Source organism: Zonotrichia albicollis, chromosome 5 (genome assembly GCF_047830755.1).
Source record: "Zonotrichia albicollis isolate bZonAlb1 chromosome 5, bZonAlb1.hap1, whole genome shotgun sequence".
Classification (NCBI taxonomy): Eukaryota; Metazoa; Chordata; class Aves; order Passeriformes; family Passerellidae; genus Zonotrichia; species Zonotrichia albicollis.
The window spans coordinates 58,875,885-58,899,598 of NC_133823.1; the positions used below are offsets into that span (position 1 = coordinate 58,875,885).

The window sequence follows — 23,714 nt, forward strand, 5'->3', positions numbered from 1 at the left end:
TACTACTCATCAAAATGCTTATTTTAGCTGCTATCACATATCTCCCTAAACTCTTGTATTAATAGTGCTAACATTCACTGATCATCTAAATCAATAACTTATACTCATTCAGGCAATATCAAAAACCAGGAAAAAAGGTATCACTAAGGCCTGGTGGTTTTCACTGGCTGCTCCAATATACAGAATATTGAGGCAGTAAGCTGCAGAGATGCGGCTCCAAAGTGTGTGGAAGTGTTACTGACTGGAAAAACTGAGGTACAGCATGTTCTCATAAAAAAATAAAAAAAAAGGGGAGGGTGAAGGGAGGGGGGGAAGGGGAGGGGAAAGAAAAGACAAGCTATTTACATCTCCTTACAGCCACAAGGGCTCAGAGGCCAAGTTACCTGACATGTCTCCAAGGATGTGTTTGTACAGCAAACAGCAATGGTGACTGCAGTCAGGGGAGCTGTACCTGCACAAGCTTTAATCAATCTCACGTGTAACTCCAGCAATAACAATGTGGAAGCTGCAGTTCAACTTAAGCTGAAGATACAAGGGACCTCATTAAGCGAGAGCACCTTCATGATGATCAGCACATTATTAACTCCCACATACTAGCATCACCTCTTGCATGAATTCATTTGAATGTGCTGGACAGACAATCTCTCAAAAGCATCACTGTTTCGAAAAAGTGATTTACAGAGGGCTCTGAAGGATACATGTCTCAGATCCCACTCAACAAAGTAACTCAAACATTTCCTGACACTTAGAACTCATTAATGGTGGCATCCTGAACAACACTACATTACAGACAGGCAAAGAAAATGCCTTTGAACATTATGCTTACTTTGAACAGTGAATTACATAGAAGCTACGTACAATGTAGTAACCACATTACTTAAGAATAACTACACATTTTGCAACCTGCAGCACTGTCACTCCAGTGATATGGAACCTTTGTCTGAGGAACAGACTCTGAATCTATTGTTTGCTTAATGAATTCAAATCAGCAACTGCACAGATCCACAGAAGCAACAGTGCCAATGGCAAGAGACACTACAAAAATGGAAGTATATCTATTTCAACAACACTGGACTAAAAATGCCAAAATACTCTCAGGTCTCACTGGTTCTTAAAACTGCATTACTTCTCATGGTATTCCTCCTTTCCAGTGAGTTTTTGATCTGATCACCCTATCAAAAAAAACAAAACACCCAAAGCCAAACCTCCCCCAGTGACTGTACCTCTTCACAACCCCTGACATTCAGTATTAAGGCTCCTTTAGGCTGCTGAACTATGCTGCAAATGTTTTCAAGAGCTGAGTACTGACAGGATATGAGGTACTCCTGGTTCCTCTTTGCCACTGGAGGCTGACTAGTTCTAGGTAGTTCATGACATGTGAGAACACCTGAAAAACATTACTATTCCAACTTTGTCATTTACCCACACAGTCTGAACACTGTATTTAGTAAGTGCTATGCCAACATTTGCATAAATCCTTGAAAAGAAATTAAAAGTGACACATTCATTAATGAAAAACAAAGTATTTTGAGAGCAGAGAAATGTTGCTTGGGTGGTCTATATCTAGCAGGGAATTCAGTCACTGCCACAGACAATGCTGTAAAACAAAAGCATGTGAATAAACATACTGTGATTTGGTAAACACAAATAGCCACACACAGACTGAAAGACAAACTGTAAGTCTTTGAACATAAAGCTTTACTTTAGCAGATATCAAGTGCATTTTTCATACACTGCAAAAAACTCGTGTCTGGTCCCTTGTTCTTGGAGAGAGTATCAACTACTTTCTTAAAGCTGAATTCCATCCAAATTTTTATTACTGTTTTCAATAAAAAGAACATAAGATCAAGAATAAATTTCTGCAGTGCAGATGCATAGTCCTATACAAACCTGACATACTTCAGACAAAACCTCATCTTCCTGTGTTACTAAATCTGTATCTTCTAGTCTTCAAGTTGTTCTCTGGCTGCATTAGCATCACTGATTTCATTTTTACAGTTTTCTTGCTTTGCTTCTTTTCTAAAAGTCTTCAAACACTTGTCAAGTCTTTTCAAGAATACATCTACATCTTGCTTTTTAATTCCAATTGCTGAGGCAGCATTGAGGTAAGCACAAGGATAGTCATTTGTATGTGACATGAAGCCTTTAAAAGTGTAGTTATTCACAGTTTGTACAGACCCACAGGGAACAACCCTGAAACAAACAAACAAAATCACGATTCAGTTAAAGATGCCTTGACATTTTATGTGGTACTCTAGGTTGAACACAATTACACAAGTTCCTATTGAAGTAGGGAGTTGCTATTCCTACCACTGATGCTCAATAACAGCATAACTTCAAATCTGTTGAAATGCCAGGTCAAAGCATATTTTACAAAATAATTACTTATGTAACAAAAGGGAAAACCTGAAACCTTCACATCAGGGAAAGAATTCTAAAGTTTTAACTTCAAAAATGTACACTCAAAAAAATTCAGCCCAAGATGATTAAAATTACAGAACCAGCCAAGGTTAGGACAGACAAATTAAAGAGAGCATCTAACCACAGTAAATATAGATTTACTGTCATTCATCTGTGCAGGAAGTGGAATAATCCAAGCTAATGAAGCATACCTTCTGATGTGGAAATATTCAGCTCTGCTACAAAAAAAATAACATTAAGTCTATGGCAGAAGTTAGCATGGCAGCAGTAATATTCAGATTAAGGAATGCTGCCAAAACAAATTTTAAATCATTCTCTTCTTCTAAAAGGTTTAAACCAAAATCATTAAAGACTGTTTGGCTTGCATTTCATTTTAACAGTGTCTCTAAGAATAAATTCAGCTCAGACTGGCTCAGGTTATAGATTTTTAATTTTAAATTTTTTTAAACACAATTAATTCCAGAAAGCAGAATTTTTTTCCATTTGACAAAAAGCTGTGTAGGATATTAAAAGCTTACTCCCTTGACATCCAGCACAACCATATTTGTGCTGCAAAAAACAAAACAAAGATCCTCCATTGCAGCTTACACCTATACTGTAAGATCAGACAACATCTGGAAACTAAATGAAATCAAGGGATACTAGGGAATAGTGACACTAAATTAAATGGGCATAGATTATCTATTTAGGATACCAAAGCAGACATAGAAAGCCTCACTGCCAACTCAGGCAGGGAGACATTACTGCTCTATAACAGTGATGACAAAGGGTGATTACTCTCTAACTCGTTAGGCTGCCTTCTGTAATCATGACACAACTGGTATAAAACACTTCACAGGATTTCCTACAATATATGCTAATACCCCCCCACTCCCCCAATCTTTTAAATTCACAATATCCTTACCTTGCTCCAGAAACTTGTCTTGTGAAAAGCATAGATCCAAGCTGGGTAACAGCAGCATCATTAGTTTCATCTAGAGTCTTCAGTGACATGGCTAAAGTAACACAAGGTCAGGTTAAAACTGCTACAAAGCTACTTTTTCTCCAAAGAACTACCACAAATGACAAGTTACTTTCCAACAGCAAGAATCTAGTCACATGTTTGTGTTTGCATACAAAGAAAAAAAAAGAAACATTACATATAATTTTTTATTTTTCCACAAGCTGTCATAGATTACCTCTTGGTTAGACTCTGTGCAGATTCTGCACAGGTGGGCAGTATTATTTTGGTGTTCAGCAGAAGTTTTGGTTAAAACAAATACCCTGAGTAGGAATTCCATAATTTCTTTTACAACTAAGATGATGAGTAATTATACCCTAATTTATTTTTAAATCTATTTTTTATGAAGTATTACTACATGCTAACATCTTCAGCCTGTCTTGAATTCATTTCTGTCAAATGAGTATGTTGAACAGGAGCAAAATAATGGGTCCAAGTTACTACACTACTTTTATAGTAGCTAACCTTTTTAGTAACCTTATTGAATTATTATGCGATTAGAGCGTACTGATGTTTAATATATAGGAATGGTATGTGGAAATGCATTATGAATCCACAGTATATTAGATTTTTTTTAAGTTAAAACCCCAACAATTACCTAAGGAAATGGGATTATGTGGTGTGTCTAACAGTCTCTCATTGTGGTTATCTGCCAGCTTCTTCAGCTCACTTGAAAGATACGAAAACATCTCCTGAAAAAAATATGCAATATTTTTGTTATTAACTATCAAACAGAGAAAATAGCACCTATTTCACAAAACTGTTATGTCTCCTTTATATCCTACAGGTGCTCAGTTGATTCTCTTTTCATGTGTACCAAGTAAGGGGATCAGACAATTCTCTGAAATAATTCTATAAAGGAACAGCTCCATTTCCTGAGCACTGTTCTTATCTCTCAAGCTGATACAGAAGTCTCTATCTGGTCTAATATATGTGCTTGGGATGTCACTCATTCTCTCTGTGGCCCTGAAACCTAGGGAGGTAGAAAATCTTGAAGAGATTCCCACTGCACAGCAGGTCTTACCCCACACCACTTTTCAAGAGCCTCCTCGTGCCCTAGTCCCCTAAACCACTGAGAATGAACTGCTGCCATCACAGATGGCCACGTTTTGCCAAATTGCTCCTTGCTTTGTCTTCTCTCCTTTAATACATTCCAGACTAAAAGCAGTAAATCTTGCTACCATGTATCACACAATCACATTTCCCCCTAGTGCAGACATTTCTTTTTCTGTATGAGAATAAAAATTCAGTCTCTTAAAGAGGCTATAAGTACACATTTGACTGTATTTTGTTTCACGCAATATACACTCTCCTGAATACTCAGCTCTGTTGAGCAGTCTGTCCTTTCCCTAGGACCCCACTCCTGTTCAAGCTGACTATAAGAATGGAAATATCTGAATTTCTGCTATCACTTAATTGGATTGCACCTTTACTGTGGAAGTGTCATAAGACTGAGATTCATAAATACTTTGGCACAGATACAAGCCACACTGCACATAAAAGGCTGTTTCTCTTACTTCATCTGTATTTTATATCCTCCCTCTTCCCCTGTAATAAGCTATGATAATTGCTCATGCTCTTCCTCAGTTTAATACATTCCTTTTCAGATATCAGCTCAAAACACTTATGGGCAGAGTGAGAATAAACACCATTCTTATTGTAAGCTTTAGCATTTTTTCCATCCTTTTTAATGCTTAGTCTCTCATAAAAACTAGCAAAACCATACAGACACTGGGTAGCCTTTTTAAAAGATATTAAACACCAGGCTTCTCTTCTTTGAGGCCATAAAAATTGTCCTGCTTATCTGCTTCAGTGTGACTGCCTGTTTAAGCATCCTCATCAATTTCTTGACCTGACAAGTGATTTTTCATTCTTTAAATAGAATTACCTCTTCTGTTTGTAGAGCAGTATCCTGCTTTGACCTATGGACTCTGACAGATATAAATTACAGCTTGTGATCAAAATTATGCTTTTGAACAGACCCTCCCCAAGGTCTTATGAAACCAAATGAGGTTTGTGGTACCTAAGTTAGAAGAATGTTACAGCTGCTCTTCTTGAACCACTGCAGGAAACCTTGCCTCCCTTCATGAGCAACAAAATGAACATAGCTCCCCACCTGTACCTCCTAATATCACAGAACAAATAGAGATGGAGAGAAAAGAGTAGCCTCCTACTGTCTAAATGAATTAGGCTATTGATACAACTATCCACAAAAACATAAAGCTTCTGTAATACTTGAAAAACCCCCAAAAATTGGGAAGTATCTGTGTCTAATTATCAGAACTTGAAATCTGTGAAAATCATTCTTATTTCTCATAAATCAAGTGATTTTATGGTTTTAGTTCAGAGTTTATTTACGGTTCACTCACAGATGCTGAAAAATATTCATGTTTCAAATGTTCAAACACTTCTGCCTTTCCTCTGGTCCCTCACTGTATAGAAGCACATTATTAATTTGTTACTTTCCATAATAAGCATCACTAATATACTAGCCTTTTATTAGTATTTATTCTGGAATACAAATCATAAATTAATTTGTGCTCCCTCTGCTGGCTATTTGCTTCTAAAACCGAAGCAAAATATTGTAGAAATACACATAAATTGTGAGATAAATTAATATATAAATTCTCTGGAGATATTATTGCTGAAATTAGTACTAAGAGAAAATATACTGGAACAAGACCAATTTCCAAATAATTTTTGTGTGTTTTATCCAGAAAATTCTCTGATACATCTCTTATAGTATGACTGAAAGGACTGCTGAAAGGAATACTGGAAGTATTACTGAAAGTTGGTATAAAAAGTTACCCACTGCATAAATGTGTTAAATTTAATTAAATCTATTCAATGAAATTAGGTTACTATATGAGCCCTTGCATACATAGGAATTAGTTAAAACAAGGGATAATGGAAAGATGGCAAAAAACCCCAAGTATGTATTTTCATCAGTTTGACTAAAGCTACATGAACACAAATTCAAAGTTTCCTGTTTTTTTGAACACTATTTTGCATCTTTCCATTGGAAGCCCTCTAGACATTTTATAGTTTCAGAAGTCTGTTGCAAAATAGATTAACTGCCTTTCCAAAAAAAAGAAGGATTAAAGCAATATTTTTGTGAGGTCAAATCTATAACCAACCTCCATTATAAAATATTTCTCATATATGGAAAATTTAAAAGCACCCTAAGCAATTATATATAATTGAGCTCCTACATAATAGATTTTCTGTAGCAGGCACTCAAGTTTTCTCCAAAGAAGCCAAATATAATGCTGAAGTTATACTGAACAACTCAAGCACTAAATGTCAGTTAAGTTTCATTATTAATTCACTCCTTTACCTTAGAAACTTATCACAAAACCTCATTAGGCTAGGCAAATGAACACTAAACTATGTGGAAGTGTCTTTCACTTCTGGTTCTGTAAGCACCTAAGCCAACAAAACACCTTAAAAAACAAAGAACAAGTCAACAATACTGTCTGCATCAAACAGGCCAAATAACTCAACTGTTTGGATGAAACAGTCTACTTTCACATACATATACAAAAATATTTTCAAGAAGTGTTGCAAAAACCATGTAACAAAAACATGTGGATCATACTATATTTACACTATAAATCTATTTGTAATAGAACCTACACTAGCATAGGTGACTCTTCATTTGCTCCATTGGGATAGGCACTGTTCTTGCAAACAAAAATAACAGGAGGGAAACAAGTAAGGAAAAAGCCAGTAACTCCAGAGAAAAAGGAGGTACTGAATAAGCCATCAGTCCCATACCAGCTGACAAAGAGGCAACTGATGAAGGCCAGGAAAGTTTTTGTGCAGAACTGAAACTATCCCAGCTGGCTCTAAGCACCCAGCTTGCTTACACCCTGAGACTGTAACACTCTGCCTTTCTCCCTGTGTCACTGTCACCTGAAAAGACGAACTGTCCCCAGGGAACGGTCACAGAGCTGGGGATGGTGCAGAAGAGGACACTGCACAGGAGTCATTTTACAGCCTCTTCACCCTCCACACAGGCTGCCAGCTCTCCTACACTTGCCTGAGACTGATCTGGTCCCACCTTACTCTGCAGCAGCAGCTGTTTGATAATGCAGCCCTCACACCTCCACCTGCTCCTCTGCTGTGATCTGACCAGAGCCCCTGGTGCCCCACCCAGCAGAGGAGCTGCAGGGCTGAGCATGGACACCTGCCAGCAGGTGAGAACCCAGATGAGGCTCAGCTTCTTGAAATGCAGCCAAACACAGGACAAACTGTATGTGTATGTGTGTGACACCTGCATATACTAAACACCCTCCTAGGCAGATTCTCCTGCACTGCAGGAATTTTTGTTATGGATTTACACTAGAAAGTTTTAAACACATGTAATTAATTACAGAACCTTGAAATCTTTATATCATCAGTATCTAACAAAGTGCCCAGTAAGCCTTGCCAATCTGATTTGGTAACACTAATGTTCACATTTTTTTAAAGGTCTCTCTTAACAACAGCAATCAACACATTCTCTCTTCAGCACTTGTGAGACCTTGAGTTCAGACTCTGTGACCCACACTTCAACACAGGCTCTAAGTATGGAGGCTTCTGAAATTTCCATTCATGCTTGGCACTTGTTTAATTACACACAATTTAAAACAATTCATTTAAACTAATTTGCCTCCAGCTACTCTAAAGCTTGAATATGGTTACATATACCTCACATGAGGAAAATCCTCCAATATTCTTATATTTGACATGCTACAGTACAAGTTGACTGGAAAAAGAGGAGTAACAAATGTCTATCTTGCTTTGAGAATAGCTGATTTTTTTACATTTTTAATATTCCTCATTAAATGTCTTTCCTCATCTTCCATTGTAAGTAGAGCACCAATATAAACTCACACTGAACTATGCAAATAATTTATTCCAATCAGAACTACTACATCAATGATAACTCATGAAACATAAACCCAGTATTATACTGAATTGTAAAACCCAAACAACTTCCTCCCACTCAGTATGATTTTAAATATTTTAGATACATACTCTATAAGGACATAAAAATAACTCCAGTTTTACTCTCAAAGTATGCAGACAGATGGATACCAATATAAAAAGCTCTATCACATCCCACAGTAACACAGAAATGCATTTAAGAAAATGAGAGTTATCTTGATTGTTAAGTCTAATGAGGAAATCCATAACTGCTGTAAACAAAACCATCACCTCTGCAATAATACTGGTATAATAATTAGTTAAGTGGATTAGAAGGACCACATTAGATAATAGCAGGTATTAAACCTGGTCTGTAGGGTTCTGAATGCAAACCCTGAACGCAGGTCTCTTGTTCTCCACGAAATTTGAGATGATAACTAAGCCTGCTTATGCCATTACACAGTTCAACAACTATAGTTACTTCATATGGTTTAGACACATACACACATATATGAAAATAGCAACTTTTATGACCTAAAAATGTAAAATACAGGACTTAACATAACCTGTACTGAGGTATCAAAAGTTGCTATAAAAATACAACCTTTACATAAAGTTCTTTAAGAGCAAAGATGTTAACAAATTTGACTATGTACCAGCTGTTTTCTGCACTGCAAAAGGACCTAGAATGGCCTACTGGGATCAGAAAATCACTGTTATAACCATCACATAAACATATAAAAAGGAATTCTGAAAAGTCAGTATCACTACATATAATCTCATACTCTTGGACACTCCACAACTCCCAGCCTGTCAAAAAAAATCTCACTCCATGTACATCCCTTCCTGTATTAAATAGCTAATTTGTGTAGAATTAAGACTGGGCATTATTTTGTTGTTCGTGTGAGACTAATCTCTTCTCAGTAATATTCTGGGCTTTCTGGCCTAAGCTCAAATAACCTGAAGTAACACCCATACAAATCAAGATCAGGTAAAAAGAGAAAGGAAAAAAAGATACCTGAAGTTTTTTATAGCTGATATTTTTTGTGTGAGTAGGTGCAGCTGCACCAATATAGAAAGGAGTACTCAATGTCAAGCTATAAATAGCTCCTGCTGGAAGCTTAATAGCTCTGCCTCTGCTTCCTCAGAGCACAGGCAATAAACTACCACTATTGCACTTTTACAATTCAGGAACAAACAGATTTAAGCAAAAATGTTTCTCTTTCTACAGCAAATCCAATAAAAGAAACATATTTATGCCATATATAAGGCTCTGTTTATAGAGTATATTCACATTAGAAATAAAAAGGCCTGACGTTGTAAAAATGTAATACTGTGTTCACTTTAGAATTCTACTTCCAAGAAAATTAGGTGACTCAAAGTGTACAGCTATTCATTAAGACATTTATGAAAGAATTATTATTTATGACTCGGACAATATTTCTCATGCCCTTTATACATCAGCTACTGGTAGAAATCTAACAACTAAATCAGCTTCATAGAAAACAATAAATTCACTTGAGATTCTTCTGGACATAAGAGTAAAAGGGAAAAAATACAATTTACTTTTAATGAAGACACAAAAGATAAATCACAATACATACAACAGTCCAGAATAAAAAGTTGCAGTAGAAGCAAAAGTAACTGCTTTCAGTGTTTCACAAGCTGGTTTCACTTCAGTTGCACAGATGACTTCTTAGTCACTGTAAGGCTGCTAAGTTGGTTTGATTTTCTATAGCCTAGCTATTCCTATGGGACCTCAGATCCAGTACAGAGTTTATGGATGCCCTATAAGCAGCTAGAAATAAGTCACAGCACCTAAAACTACTGCTCTGCCACATAATCAGAGACAGCAGCAACCTGTCAGCAGAAAACAACTGGAACATAGTTTTCAAACAAAATAATGAAACAGATAATGCATTATCTTAAAATTACTATTTTAATAGTACATAATTCACAGCATTTCTTATAGGAGGACTCTATATAGTAATGCAGAAGATTCTTTTTATAAAGAGAGAAAAATCAGACTTATTAATTCCAGAATTAAGGATAACTCAAGATATACAATTTCCAACCTGACATGCACTGGATTTTTCTGCAGTGCAATTATACCCAACTTAAAACCTGTAGTCTGTGAAAAGCAAAGAAGAAACTAAGTTGTGTGTTTAGATTAATAACTAAAACAACAATACTCTTCTCTTTTTGTGGCAATGCACAGTATTTATAACCCAACCAGAAGCTGTGATTCTCCAGAGAATGTGGCACACAAACATTTAATTAAGCACTATCACAGCACAAAGGCACAATAGGGACAAAAGAGGAAGAGCACAGACCCAGGGTTACGCTGGGTGTACAATCTCCTGTCCTGGAAGCAGTGTGACCATGATAAAACAGTACAGTATTTCTCCATTTAAGTTTTTGTGGACAAAATCCTACTATTTAGTCACATTTAGGAACAACAAACATGAACACCGTACAAGGTAGTACAGGCCCTCTGTTTAGCCTCCTGGATTGAACAAACAACAACATGGAAATCATGCTTACTCACAAGCACCATTTAGACAAGGAGTAATTGTATCACACTGACTTTCCAGATTCAGAGCTCTGCCTCAGAATAAGTTCAATGGCTTTCTAGACAGAAACTGGATTTACCACACAAAGCACTTTTGCAACAGAGCTGACTTCAAGAAAATACTGCTTGCCAAAAAGCTTACCTTTCTTTCTTTCAGTAACTTTTTGTAGCCGCTGGTTCCCAGAGACAGAAGTGTAATGAGGACATCTAAAGAAGGAGATGCAGATGCTCTTCCTGAAAAAAAAAAACCCAATATATACATTAAAGTGGCAAAAAAAAAAAAAAATGTGAAAGAAAGCTGATAATCAAGTTTTCTACAGCAATTCTGTATGCTGAAATCAGCCCATGAACCAGTTACCTGGATACATTTTGCTGATCTCCTGAATGAAGGACTCGTTGAAGCCAGCAATGATAGCACCACCTACTGGAACCATAAAATTTTTGTCCAAGCTCTGAACAAAAGCATCTATTCTGCCAACTCGAGCACCCTTTACCAAAAAAGACAAAAAAAAATCCACAGCATAAATTAGAACTAAGGGAAATGTGATAGCATAATAATTATATAAAGTGTAGCCAAAATAAATATAATTCCTGAAACTCTCGGATACTGCATTTGTGATCAAAACATAAAAATCACAGTATTACCTCTTTTAGCACTGCTACTATTGGTGCCATTGTCTGCCTAACATAGAAACTTACAATTCCCATTTTGCTGTGATTTAAAATATCAATTTTAGTTCCTGCAAGTCTAAGTGTGGCTCCATTTCAGCAACAATCAAAACGAAACCCCTCAAAATTTAATGGGAATTATACAGTTAAAATTGTTCAATCCTGAACACTTTTTACAACTCTCACACTAAAAGGCTATGAGTTAATGCTTCATTAGCAAAACTTTTTTCAATACATATATAAATTTGCATTAAACAAACAGGCTTATTACAGCACTCCTTCTTCGAAGGCTGCTTTCAAAATCAAGATTCAAGTACCTTCTTACATGAGATATTCCCCACATCCTTATACCAAACCACTCCTATTTTCAAAGGAAAAAATGTAGATTCTGCAGTACACCTTCAATTTGAGCAGCATGTAACTGTGTAGTGTACAATTAAAAAGCATGAAGCATAAGAACCTGAAAAGTAGGTTAAACCCCATACATATCAAAGTACATGCAAATACACATATTTTTACAACTACATACTAAATATAAGAAGTAGAAACAGAGTTAATACCTGTGGCAAACAGAAAAAAAGCAGAGCCAACTAAACCTCATTTATTAGGTCGATATTTTGATAGTCTAATGCACAGAAGACAGGAAGAACATTCCAAGTTTGTCAGCTTTTTGTTGGGAACATGAATGCCAGCAGCTACCATTAGATTTACTTGACAGGAGAATACCAGAGGAAAAGCACAACATGAAATGGCCTCAAAAGCTTTTTCCTGTGGTACTCTTGCAAGCCGTATTCACACTGTGCTCAGCATATTCATACATCTAAGTATTCATTAATAACTACTTTCTCATAAACACAAAAATTTTCTAGCACAAGTAATAAATGTTGTAAGAAAATGTAAAAATAAATCAGAGCTCAAATATATACATTTGTATAAACAAGGAACAACCAACCTATTGAGTCTAGAAAAAACATCAAAACGAACGCAGTAAAAATTATATTTGTAGCATTATAGTCTGAAATGTTTATCATTAGAAAATTTCATGCAGCAAAATCCAGCACTTCCACAGCCTCATTCACGTTAGTTTCTCACTAAATTTGAGCAAGTTAAATACAATAAACACATGCTAAGTACATTACAAATAAGGCATATACTATTTTCTATTTCATTAATTCCCTCAGTCTTTCAAGATTTAGAAATGCCAACATGATGTTCTTTCACAATTGTACATTAAGCTGGTCTGTGTCCTGTTAGTAATGTCTTAGCAATCAGAAAAAAAAAAAACCCAGCATATTTTACATTACCAATAGTTCAGGATCCTCTGGATCCTATTAAAATATAACCCCCTATTCTTTTGAATAGGTAACAGAAAAGAGAATATTAAAGAGCAATGCACATACAACACAATGAGGAAAAATGCAAGAATTCTGTTTCATTACTGATTTCAGATACCAAGCAACATCCTCTTCAAATTAAACAGCCACAGAAATTAAACTTTTTTGAGCATAACATAGAACTTAAACCAGTTTCCTCAGCCATTCTCTGTGCCAACAATATTTTAACAGCGACAACATCTATCAAGTGCTGCTGTACCTTCAATTAAAAATTTGCAACTCATTCTGTTGGAGGCTTAATTTTGATTCAAGTATGATCCATTATGTTACTTTTAGTTAACAACTTCAGGAAATATTTTAAGAAAGCTTATTAAGGGTATTTTTTTGGGTTACATAAAAAGCATGTAACAGAAATAACTATTATGCTTAAATTCTATTTCTGTCTGTTGTGCTTTCCCAGAAAATTGTTCACATATCAGACATGCATGGGATTATTCTCAAAGCTTTGTAACTTCTGATAAAATTTGCCACAATCACCAATTTACTTATACTTGCTAAAAAATGTTATTGGAAATACACAGCTCCTACCTGCTGGATGAGATGCATACATTTTGAAGACTGAACTCCATATGCATTGTTGACAATATGTGGAATGTCATAATTAGCACAAATTACAGACAGCTCCTCCAGCCTGTGAGCATAAAATCATAATTAAGAGAAGCATTGATTATTGTAGCTCAACTTACAAGTCAGACCATAAAAGACTGAAAGGTGTACAAGGAAGCCAGAATGAGAAAAGCAACTCTTTTGATTAGTACCTCAAGGCAGTATTTGTCACCTTAAGCTAAAAAGTTAAGATGAAAATTCTATTGGCTTTTACATATTCTGCAAATTGCTGATCTAGTCTGACATTTTTCTTGCTTCACTCAAATTTTTATCTGGACACCAGTTAATATACCCCAAACCATTAAGCTTTAGATAAAAGCTTTTTTTGTTGTTGTTGCTTTTACTATTAACTACATAGCTTTAGCTAGTCACTAGTTTTTCTTTTCTCTATTATTCAACATGAAAACAGTCTACAGTAGCTTCAACAGTGTCTTGGGAATCAAAAGCATCCTGTAACAGAAAGTTTTTACATGTTTCTGTTTATCTCAAAAGAACTACTATTTTGATCCTTTGGCTGGAATCTCATGCATGCTTGCATGCTTCAGGTAAACTGATTAAGAAAAAATAAATTCTTTAAAGGAACGGAAAGCCCTAAAATGTCTGAATATGGACATCAACAAATTGAAAATTTGTTCAGCTGTTTACTCTTCACTTGCCTTTAGAACCCCCTGAAATCACAGAGAGCTCAGCCTGGATTGATTAATCAGCCAAATTAAGATTTATGCGAGCACACTGATCACTTTAAGTAAGATCCTTCAGCATTTTAAACATATTTATATGCAGTACCCTTTTCTGAAGCACTCCAATCATGCTATATTTTAAAAAAATTACTCATGATTTTCCCCAAACTTTTGAATCTATTTTAGAAATATAATCTATTTGAAAAAATTAGGCAATATAAAATAATTTAAAGTGATGATAAAGGCAATATTACCTTAAAAAAAAAATCAGGAAATTCTGCTTCCAATGCATTTTTACTCTATCTCCTCCTGTACAGCCTCTCACTGTAATTTACTGACATACATATAAAATGTGACAGAGTATAAAAACATTTTCCAAGAGGTGACATTCCTTTGCGTTCTATTTCTATTACATTTTCTAGTGTTGTTCTGCAATGCAAAATTCTGCTGCAAGTGTCAAATTAATTTTTCCAAACATAAATTCTTAGGAAATCATCATCACCATATTATCCTTTAAAAAATCAAAAGGACTTTATAATTAGGAAACACCAGCAATATAATGTACATACTGATCTTCTACAGTCAAAATAATTGTGAGGAGCTGCATTTCCAATAATTTTTCACGTTTATCAACACAGAATTACAAAATATTCCAAGATGGAAGGAACCCACAAGGATCATCGAGGCCAACACCTGGCCCTGCACAGCCCAATCCCCAAGAGTCACACCATGCACCTGAGAACATTGTCCAGATGCTTCTTGAACTCTGTCAGGCTGGTGCTGTGACCACTGCCCTGGGGAGCCTGTTCCAGTGCCCAACCACCCTCTGGGTGAGGAACCTTTTCCTGACATCCAACCTAAACCTCCTCCAGCTCAGCTTCTGCCCATTCCCTTGGGTCCTGTCACTGTCACCACAGAGCAGAGATCAGTGCCTGCCTTCCTCTTCCCCTCATGAGGAAGCTGTAACTGCAATGGGAACTCCACTCTGTCTCCTCCAGAGTGAACAGACCAAGGGACCTCAGCTGCTCCTCATGTGGCTTCCCCTCATTAATAGAATACTTGAGGAAATATATTATGCAGGGCAAAGTTTTTGCCTTGTGACCTGATAGTTCTTAATCAGACACATTCCTCACCCTCTAGAGACACTCAGTGGAACATAGTTTCCCTCTTACAGGCATCTTGTCAAGTGCAGGCACAGAATTTGACCAAACTAGAAACACAGAGAGTGTACAGCTATTTATATTCATCTTTCTCACCTTCTGAAAATTAAAGGAGCAGTAACCTCTCTTCTACAAGTACTGAAAACAGAAAAGTCTTTTTTCCCTAAAAATATTCTATTGAACAATTAGATCCATTGTGCAATACAGAATGAGAATGCCACAGTTTGAAGAGAATGTGTCAGTGTCCAAGGGAAGGAAAGAATACACAGCACCTGTATGTACCTGCACCTGCTTCCAAGGCCTTGAATGCAGCATTGAAAATGCTACTAATCATATCAGAAAAATAAAGCATTAACAGAAGTTGGCTACTGAAGTTCTTAATAGTCACAAATACAGAAGTATCTCCCACTTTATTCTTCCTTTCTTTCTCTCCTGTTTGTTAAAGTTCATGAAAAGAAAGCTTTGTCCTACTTTTTCTACTACTGAAAGTAAAAAGATACAGAATTCTGCTAAGTACACAGACCAACTGAAAAGGACACTTTCCCTTTGGTCCTCTTAAATACAGTAGTTTTACAGACACCTTACAACAACAGTAGGTAGAATACTGAGAAAGAAGGTTTATACACTAGAGAATTACTCCCATAGAAATAAATAGTACTTCAAAGGAAAGCCATAGGTATGGCAGCCATAAAACTACTAAAAATTTTAAAACACGGCCACCACAACTAAATAAAGCCTTACAAATGAAGATATTTCAAAACAGACATTTAAAATTGCACCCTCCAGAAATGCTGTCAGGGCTTTCCTTCCCACAGGAAGATGAAGGTTATGGCCTTCAATAGTTGACAGTTTCTTTTAAACAGAAAGCACATTCAAATCTTCCTGTATCTGTGGTATATTATAACATAGTGCCACTACCTAATAATTCATCTCTTAGTTGTAGAGGACAAAACAATAGCAGCATGTCAAAAAGAGGAAGCAGATAAGGAGAAGATTCATTTACCCAAGCTATAAAACAACCATTCAGTTTGGATAGCTGTGATTTAAGTTAGCCAATAAATCTGCAAGTCAACTTCAAGCAATGTTCATAGTATTCTGACAGAATTATATGGTTTTAACTCCCATCTTTCCCTCTAGCAACTAGGTTAACCTATGATAAATACTGGAGGATTTTTTAAGGTAGGAAAGGAGAGTGAAATATATTTTTACTTGCCACATTTTAGAGTCAATAACATTTCTTTCCTATGCTTGTGGAGAAGAGTAGAAAAGGCAACAGTAACATCAAAAAATGGCATTACCTATGGAGCTACATTTCCTGGATTATGTTTCCATGAGAAACTACTTTTACTACTTCCATGAAATTTTATGAAAACCACGAGCAAAATGACATGAATTTCACCACAAGAGAGCAACATTAACCTCACTTACATAACAGAAGAAAAGTCTTCTGTGTAACTCTCACTTTTTTAATATACTTTTCTGGAAGGGGATTAAAGAACCTTTACTAATTGTTGGCAGAAACAATTTCAGGAAGATGGATGGTCAAAACATGGAGGTGTTGGTTGGGGTTTGTTGTTGGGGGGTAGGGAAGATGTTTATTTGTTTTAACAGTAACAAATAACACACCTCTTACAAAGATTGCTTACCTGTCAGGTACCCTTGGAGCAAAGCAAGATGTTGTAGAATGCACACAAAGGATATTTTCAGCACCAAGAGCCTTGATTTTGGCCTCCACTGCTTCAAGGTCTGTCCGTAGCTCATCACCTTCTAATACATTTTCTATCACCACAGGCTCAAAACCTGACCAAAAAAAAGCAAGAATTTAATATAACTCAACAAATCTGACTAATTGTGGGGGTTTAGTTCCAGTATACATTTGAAAAACACATCGTGCTACTATTGTTTTAATAGATTCTAACAAAAAAGACTGTGCAAACCACACAGATTGGCACCTTCTGATCACAATTCCTAGGACACAAGTTTTTGCATAAATTTGAGAGAGAGATTTGAACCATGAGTTTTGATTTTACATAACTCTAAGGACAGCAGATTAGGCACCTTACTCTGAGAGTGAACTGTAACTTCCTTAGTATTGTTCTCACTCGACTCCTTTATGCACCTCAGTACCACTGCACACACCTGCATTTTGCAAGGCATGAGGAAGACAGCATGCACGTTTTAATTACATGTTAGAAATCAGGAGTGCACAAATAAAGCAGAACTACCATGCATTAGGCCTGTTTTGTATCTTACTACAAGGGTATGAATTGATCACTCTGATAGAGGGAAGTTTCATATCTGTTGGAAGAACACACACTGCGTCATCAATCAGTTACCTTCTTACCTGCAGTTATCATTGATTTAAAGCAAGATTTCTGGTCTATACGTGGCCAGATAATGTACTTTGCCTTTGGTCTCTTGTGCCTCAATGTTAAAAAACACAGAGTCAGACTCATGCCTGTTGCCATAGGAACCACAAAGCAACTGGTCACTGTCCGGACACCTGCATGTAAAAAGCAAGTCAGAAATTAACATGAAGAATCCATCATGTAACTTCACAAATGAGAGTGATTTTTCAAATTTACACCTACCAGCCAGTTTTATAACATCCAGAACTACTGAATTAGTAAGCTTGTTCAAAAGGCTTGAACCTGCAGCTTTGGGCTGTACTGCAGAAATATCACCTGACCTTCCAATTCCATGAATCAACCTAAACAAAAAAAGTTGAAAACACACATCAAGATTTCCATGCTGCAAAGCCATAAACCCTGCTGACTGAAGAAAGTTTAACTTAATAACTGTGGAAAACTTTGTACACAATGCAACATCAGTACCTGCCACAATCAATTCCATTTTAACAAAGTACATGTATTTGTATGAAATTTTGGGGTTTTTTTAACAGTAGATTAACAGTGTTCCTGCATGCAAGTAAAAACTTTAAGACGCACAGCAGCAACACCTCTAGCCTCCAGCAGGTTTCCTTTTAAGTTTCGTTTTTTCTTTTCCATTTAAGTTTCCTTTTAACACCTCAGCACTTCTTGATGTATGTCCAAATAGCATTATAAATGCTGACATGTTCAGACACACAACCAAGGAAAACAAAAATTAGTTGTCTATAGTGTAGGGTAGCATAGGCATAGTGGTATTATAGATACTCCCTTGACAAATGCTTCATCTCCATAAGGCAAGGAAATAATATATACAAAGTGATATACATGGATATATGTATCACTTTGCCCATCTTACACATCTTCACTTCATCTATCATTTTGCTATTCAATGTTATCTCTCTTGGAAAAATATGTTTCTCTGAATTCTGTTTATAAATTTTGGTTATAAACTGTGTTTGTAAATATTGAACATTATTTAGTTCAGGAGTGGAGGATCCTGAAGTCATTTATAGAATACAAGCTTACGGAATTAATTTACCCATGGCGGAAATGCAGCAGCTGCTCAAGTAAGCTAGTAACAGCATACACCTACTTATGGCTTTAATTCCTTTTTTTGTCTTGGCAACAGAATAAAATGCAGTTCAATGAGTATATGATATTCAGAACTTCTTGGAGCATGATTTTACAGCTTAAATTTATTTTTCTGTTTCAAGTGCTAAGTTGAAATCAACAAACACTTGATAATTAATTGAAACTTACATATAATACTCACTCCACCCAAAATATTTTCTTCCCTCATTCCTGCTATGTTCTTAATAGCTGTCTCATATCAGTACTTTTTATTTTGTGCATTTATGTACTGCTTCCTGAGAAGTAAACTTCCCTAAAACTGCCCCTTTATTAAGCTAAAAGAAGAGACAGCTTGAAAACCATCTTCCTCTACCTCCATCACTCCCCAAGTCACCTGTAAAACTTATTGCGGAAATAAGTGAGGGGAGGACACCTTGCTATTGCTGACACTCACAGGAGAAGCGAGATGTCAGGTGACAGAGCTGCATTGGAACAGCAGTAGTGAGCACAGCTCAGGCTCCTCTGCCCAGGAGCCAGGCACAATTTCCCCAGCACTGTCCAAAAGCAAAACTTCCCCAGATATTCTCCCCTCCCCTATCATCATATCCTAGCCTAGAGAGCTGCACACAAAACTAAAAAAGCCAAACTGATGTATCACTGGATTTCAACATGAATTTATCATGGTACTGTAGGGCTCATGAAAGCCATCAAGCCTAAGTAACTCAACCTCCATGTGCTTACCAAGCTTACTAAACTTCTGGCCTCTAATATACTTTTGTGTTTATCTTTGGAGGAGAAACATCCTGGAACTTTCACTTGGATTCACTCCTGCTGGATCAAACATCACAGCAAGATACTCAGCACGGCACTCAACACACACATACAAAGTACATTCATAAGGAAATTAATGCAGAGCCTCTAAAATTATAGCATCCAACATATCTATTAAGTAAGTCTGAAGGGCTACAAGCTAATAAAGGCACTTTTTGTCTTTAGAGATCTCCTTACTTTATATAAAATCTATTAGAGATGGACTGGGGTTTCATCTGCTTATCAACTAATCGCATTATAAAGCTATTAACAAATATTTAAAAATACAAATAGCTGTTCACTGTGATGTTCCATAATGGGCAACTACAATGTACAGTAGTTTTTAATAATAAACAGATGAAAAGCTGCACCTTGTTATAAAAGGCATGCAATGCATAATTATTTTAAAACAGTAAGATCTCTTCCTATTTCTGCTTCCCTTGTAAAGGACGCCTCAACAACTTCAGCTTCTACAAATTCAATGTACAGGACATAATCCTGAAAAAACATTTATGCTTCATTCAAGACTTTCTATAGAGTTCTTAATGAAAATTTAATATAGAAAGCAGTTTCAATTCAATAGTTAAACAAACCACAATAAAGTATGCCATTGGAAAGTATTAATAATAACCTGAATAATTCAAAACAGTCAATACTTCGTACCTGTAATGCCTTCGGGCAACAAGACCTGATGCCACTCTTCCTTCCCTCTCACCAACGCCACAGTTGCCCAGGAAGTTATTGCTATCCATTATAGCAAGTTCATGAAGAAACAATTCAATGGTGCTTTCATCCCATCCATCTTCAGGACATTTCCCCTTAATAATAATAAAAAATTATTAAATTTGGAAATGAAAAATTAACAAAACTTTATGCAACTTGTTTGAAAATTGTTACCCTTCTTTCTCATGCTAAGCAGCAGTCTGTATTTTCATTATTCTCTTTTATACTATCTAATGTTATGAAGCTGTATCCAGAGAAAAGTTAAATAATGATTTTTCCATGTGTTAAATACAGCTACATTAGCACATCCCAACATTAAAACAATCAGGATATCTTTTACCTTCAAGTGTTCTCTATGGTACACACAAAACCACTGCAGGGCATACATGTTAATTACTCCCTAAAAGACTACAGATTATTTGATGTATTCTCTAGACATGATGTACAACTACAAGAACTCAACAGTGAAAACTGCACAAAAGGGAAGATATTCAGATATTAGAGAACCAAAAACATGAGCAGAAGGGAAATATAGTTTTAATGTAATACATCTTCCTATCTACACATATTACTTTCCAGTTATTATCTAATAGGGAAGGAAACCATTTCCAAAATATATCAAAACCTGCAAGAAGAAACCTGCTCTTTCTTGTGCTCTTTACTGAATTAACAAATGCATCCATCTTTGCGAATTGCAGACAAGATTCTCAAAGCAGGGACCCATAAAACCATGAAGATTTTTTATAGGTCCAGAGGCTTTTTCACATGCCCTAGCAACAAAACAGCCAATTCAGTAAGTCTAATTAGTTTATCAAGTGCGGTATCAAAGTTAAGTTGGAAACAGTAGATGGCATGACTGAGGATGCTCAATAATGAAACATTTGCTAATTCATTGACAATGACTTTTATACGCTGAAGGCAATGAAATACATTGTTTTGGCACCTTACAAGTATCGCTTTTTACCTCATGCAACAATGTGCTAGTATCTCACTGTTTTTAAACATTTCTTTAACTGTTCGCTGGGCCTTTCTCGGCAGACGCTTAACCCAGGGCAGTAATTTTCTCTTCTTCCCAAACGAGGCCTTTCACTCTGGGGCTCCGTCAGGTCCCTGCCGGGCCGGCAGCGGCTCTCCCGGCCGGACACGGCGATGCCGCCGTGCCCGAGGGCAGAGTCCGTGACCCCGGCCGGACACAGCGGTAGCGCCGTGCCCGAGGGCAGAGTCCGTGACCCCGGCCGGCCTGCGCGCTCACGGAGCTGCGCGGGGCCGCCGCGACCAGCCCGGCTCGGGGGAGGTTTCCCTGCCCGACCGGTTGCTCGGAGGGCCGACGGGCGGCTCTGCCGCTCTGCCCTCTCGAACCCCGGTGCGCGGAGGGCGGGGGGGGTCAGCTCTGCCCCACTGCGGACGGTGGTGGCAGAGACGGGGCTGCTCAGTGCTGCCCGGAGCGGCGGTGCCCGCTCGCCGCTCGGCCCCGGCGCGCAGGGCGGGGGGCGGCGGCCCCATTACCTGCTCTAGCAGCGCCCGCAGGCGCAGCTCGTGCGCGCGGCGGCCCTGCGCCCCCTGGCGCACATAGGCCGCCGTCACCAGCCGCTCGCTGCAGCCCTGGTTCTCCGCGTTCATGGCCGCGGCGCTCCCGGCGCCGCCACTGCTCCCCCTCCGCCCCGAGCGGGCCTGTGCGAGCCGGGCACTTCCCGCCGGGAAGGGGCGGGCGGGGGCTGTGCGGCGCATGCCGCGCCGTGGAGCTCCGGGGCCCCGCCCCGCCGCCAGATCCGGTCTGTGGGCAGCGCTGCGCTGGGCCGCCCCCGTCCGGCCCTGCCCTGCCCGGCCCGGCCGCTGGGCGGGGCTGGACCGGGCTGGGCCGCCCCCGGTGCAGGTGCGGGCCCGCAGGGCAGCGGGGCCGAGCTTGGGCCTGTCACAGGCCGCGTCCCGTTGTGAGAGGCAGCTCGCCGGAGCCCAGACCGCTGGGCTGGGAAAGGCCTGTTGGTGGGCTGGGTTTCCCGGCCCTGCTAGTTTAGGCTGTTGAGAACAGCCGAGTAGCTCCCCGCAGCTCCGCCAGGGCCAGGGCCAGGGCGTTCTCTGCTCCTCGGGACGTGTATGGGGGGCACGGCACAAGTGCTTGTGGGACGATCGTCAGGGAATAGCAGCAGCCTGCTAGGGCTGCGGGTATAACCCAAAACTGCATCACAAGGACAAAGACATGTTACCCAGCTAGACCTATTTTATTTTTGGTTTTTTTGACACAACATCAGCAGGAGATTTGCAGGCCAGGCTTTGCACCTTTGCTAGGAGCTGCCAGTAAGGCCTCAGCAGGTGGCAGCTTCCCTGGAGCACGGGCAGCCGCCCGCGTCGCTGTCCTTTGCCCCCCGACGGCCACAGTCACCGACAGGTTCCCATTTGCCTCCTCGAAATAACTAGTAGGGAGCGTAGAACAATTTAAGAGGCGGGTTTAAGGATGTGGTGTGTTTGATCCAATGTTTAATCATAACCAGCCTGTATCTGGTAGACTGAACCTGTTTATGAAATCTTACCTGATTTTTCTGTTTTACAGTTTTAAGCTCAGACGGCTAATTGGCGTGTGAAGTGTACGTAGTGACCGTCCCGCTTCTGTAAGTTTAGTTAGCCTGATTAGGATGTTTTGAGCGTTTGGACAGAGAAATCTTACCCACCTGTTTGAATTGTTGGCTCATACTATAAATAACACAGTTTCATGGCCCTTTGAGCAGAAGAGAACTCCACAAGTCTTCCGCAAGTCTCTCCCCGTTCGCGGTGCCCGCAGCCCCCGGCGCTGCTGAATGTGTCGCGGAGCAGCTGCTCCTCCGCGCCTGTACCACAAGAGGGCGCTCACCTAAAGCGATAAACGCGCATTGTGCGGGAATTTCTCTTTTTTCCCCATCTTTTTCTTCCGCTCCAGTGTTCCGACAAAGTGCTCAAATACATATGAGCAGATGAATAAGTTTGCTCTGTTGGTTAGAAAGATAGTGGCAAAAGTTTTAGCATGAGGAAAATGACCCATCTTATTTACATGATGTAATTCTTAGTAATTTTAATCCAGGTGGCTAATTGAAAAGTATTAGCTATTTGGAATTTAAATGAATGGTTTGTTAATTACTGTGACTGTAGTGTATATTTTTTTAATTATGAGTTCTCGTGATGTTTGAACTCTGCACTAGTGAAGAGTGAGGCAATGTAAAGGCTTTGTTAGATCAAGACGTGTGAGCAAGTTGCAGAATTCTTATTGAAGCAGAAGATGAAAACTATCAGTTAATTGTATTTAAAAATACAGTAGTATGTGTAGATGAACGCATAA

At 38.4% G+C, this 23,714-nt stretch overlaps 1 protein-coding gene across 2 annotated transcripts; it reads right to left on the reverse strand.

Moving 5' to 3' along the window:
• Positions 1-1,677: 1,677 nt before the first annotated feature.
• Positions 1,678-22,186, reverse strand: SEPSECS (Sep (O-phosphoserine) tRNA:Sec (selenocysteine) tRNA synthase). Of its 2 annotated transcripts, none has more exons than XM_074541823.1 (11): positions 21,914-22,186; positions 20,348-20,502; positions 18,005-18,123; positions 17,758-17,916; positions 17,060-17,213; positions 13,496-13,598; positions 11,263-11,392; positions 11,047-11,138; positions 4,020-4,113; positions 3,326-3,416; positions 1,678-2,193 (listed from the first exon to the last, which is right to left on the reverse strand). In XM_074541823.1, the coding sequence occupies exons 1-11, from the start codon at positions 22,133-22,135 to the stop codon at positions 1,944-1,946; spliced, it is 1,569 nt and encodes a 522-aa protein (XP_074397924.1). In that variant the 5' UTR covers positions 22,136-22,186; the 3' UTR covers positions 1,678-1,943. The 2 variants fall into 2 exon arrangements, with proteins under 2 accessions (XP_074397924.1, XP_074397925.1); XM_074541824.1 differs by lacking the exon at positions 21,914-22,186 and adding an exon at positions 21,372-21,873.
• Positions 22,187-23,714: the final 1,528 nt, after the last annotated feature.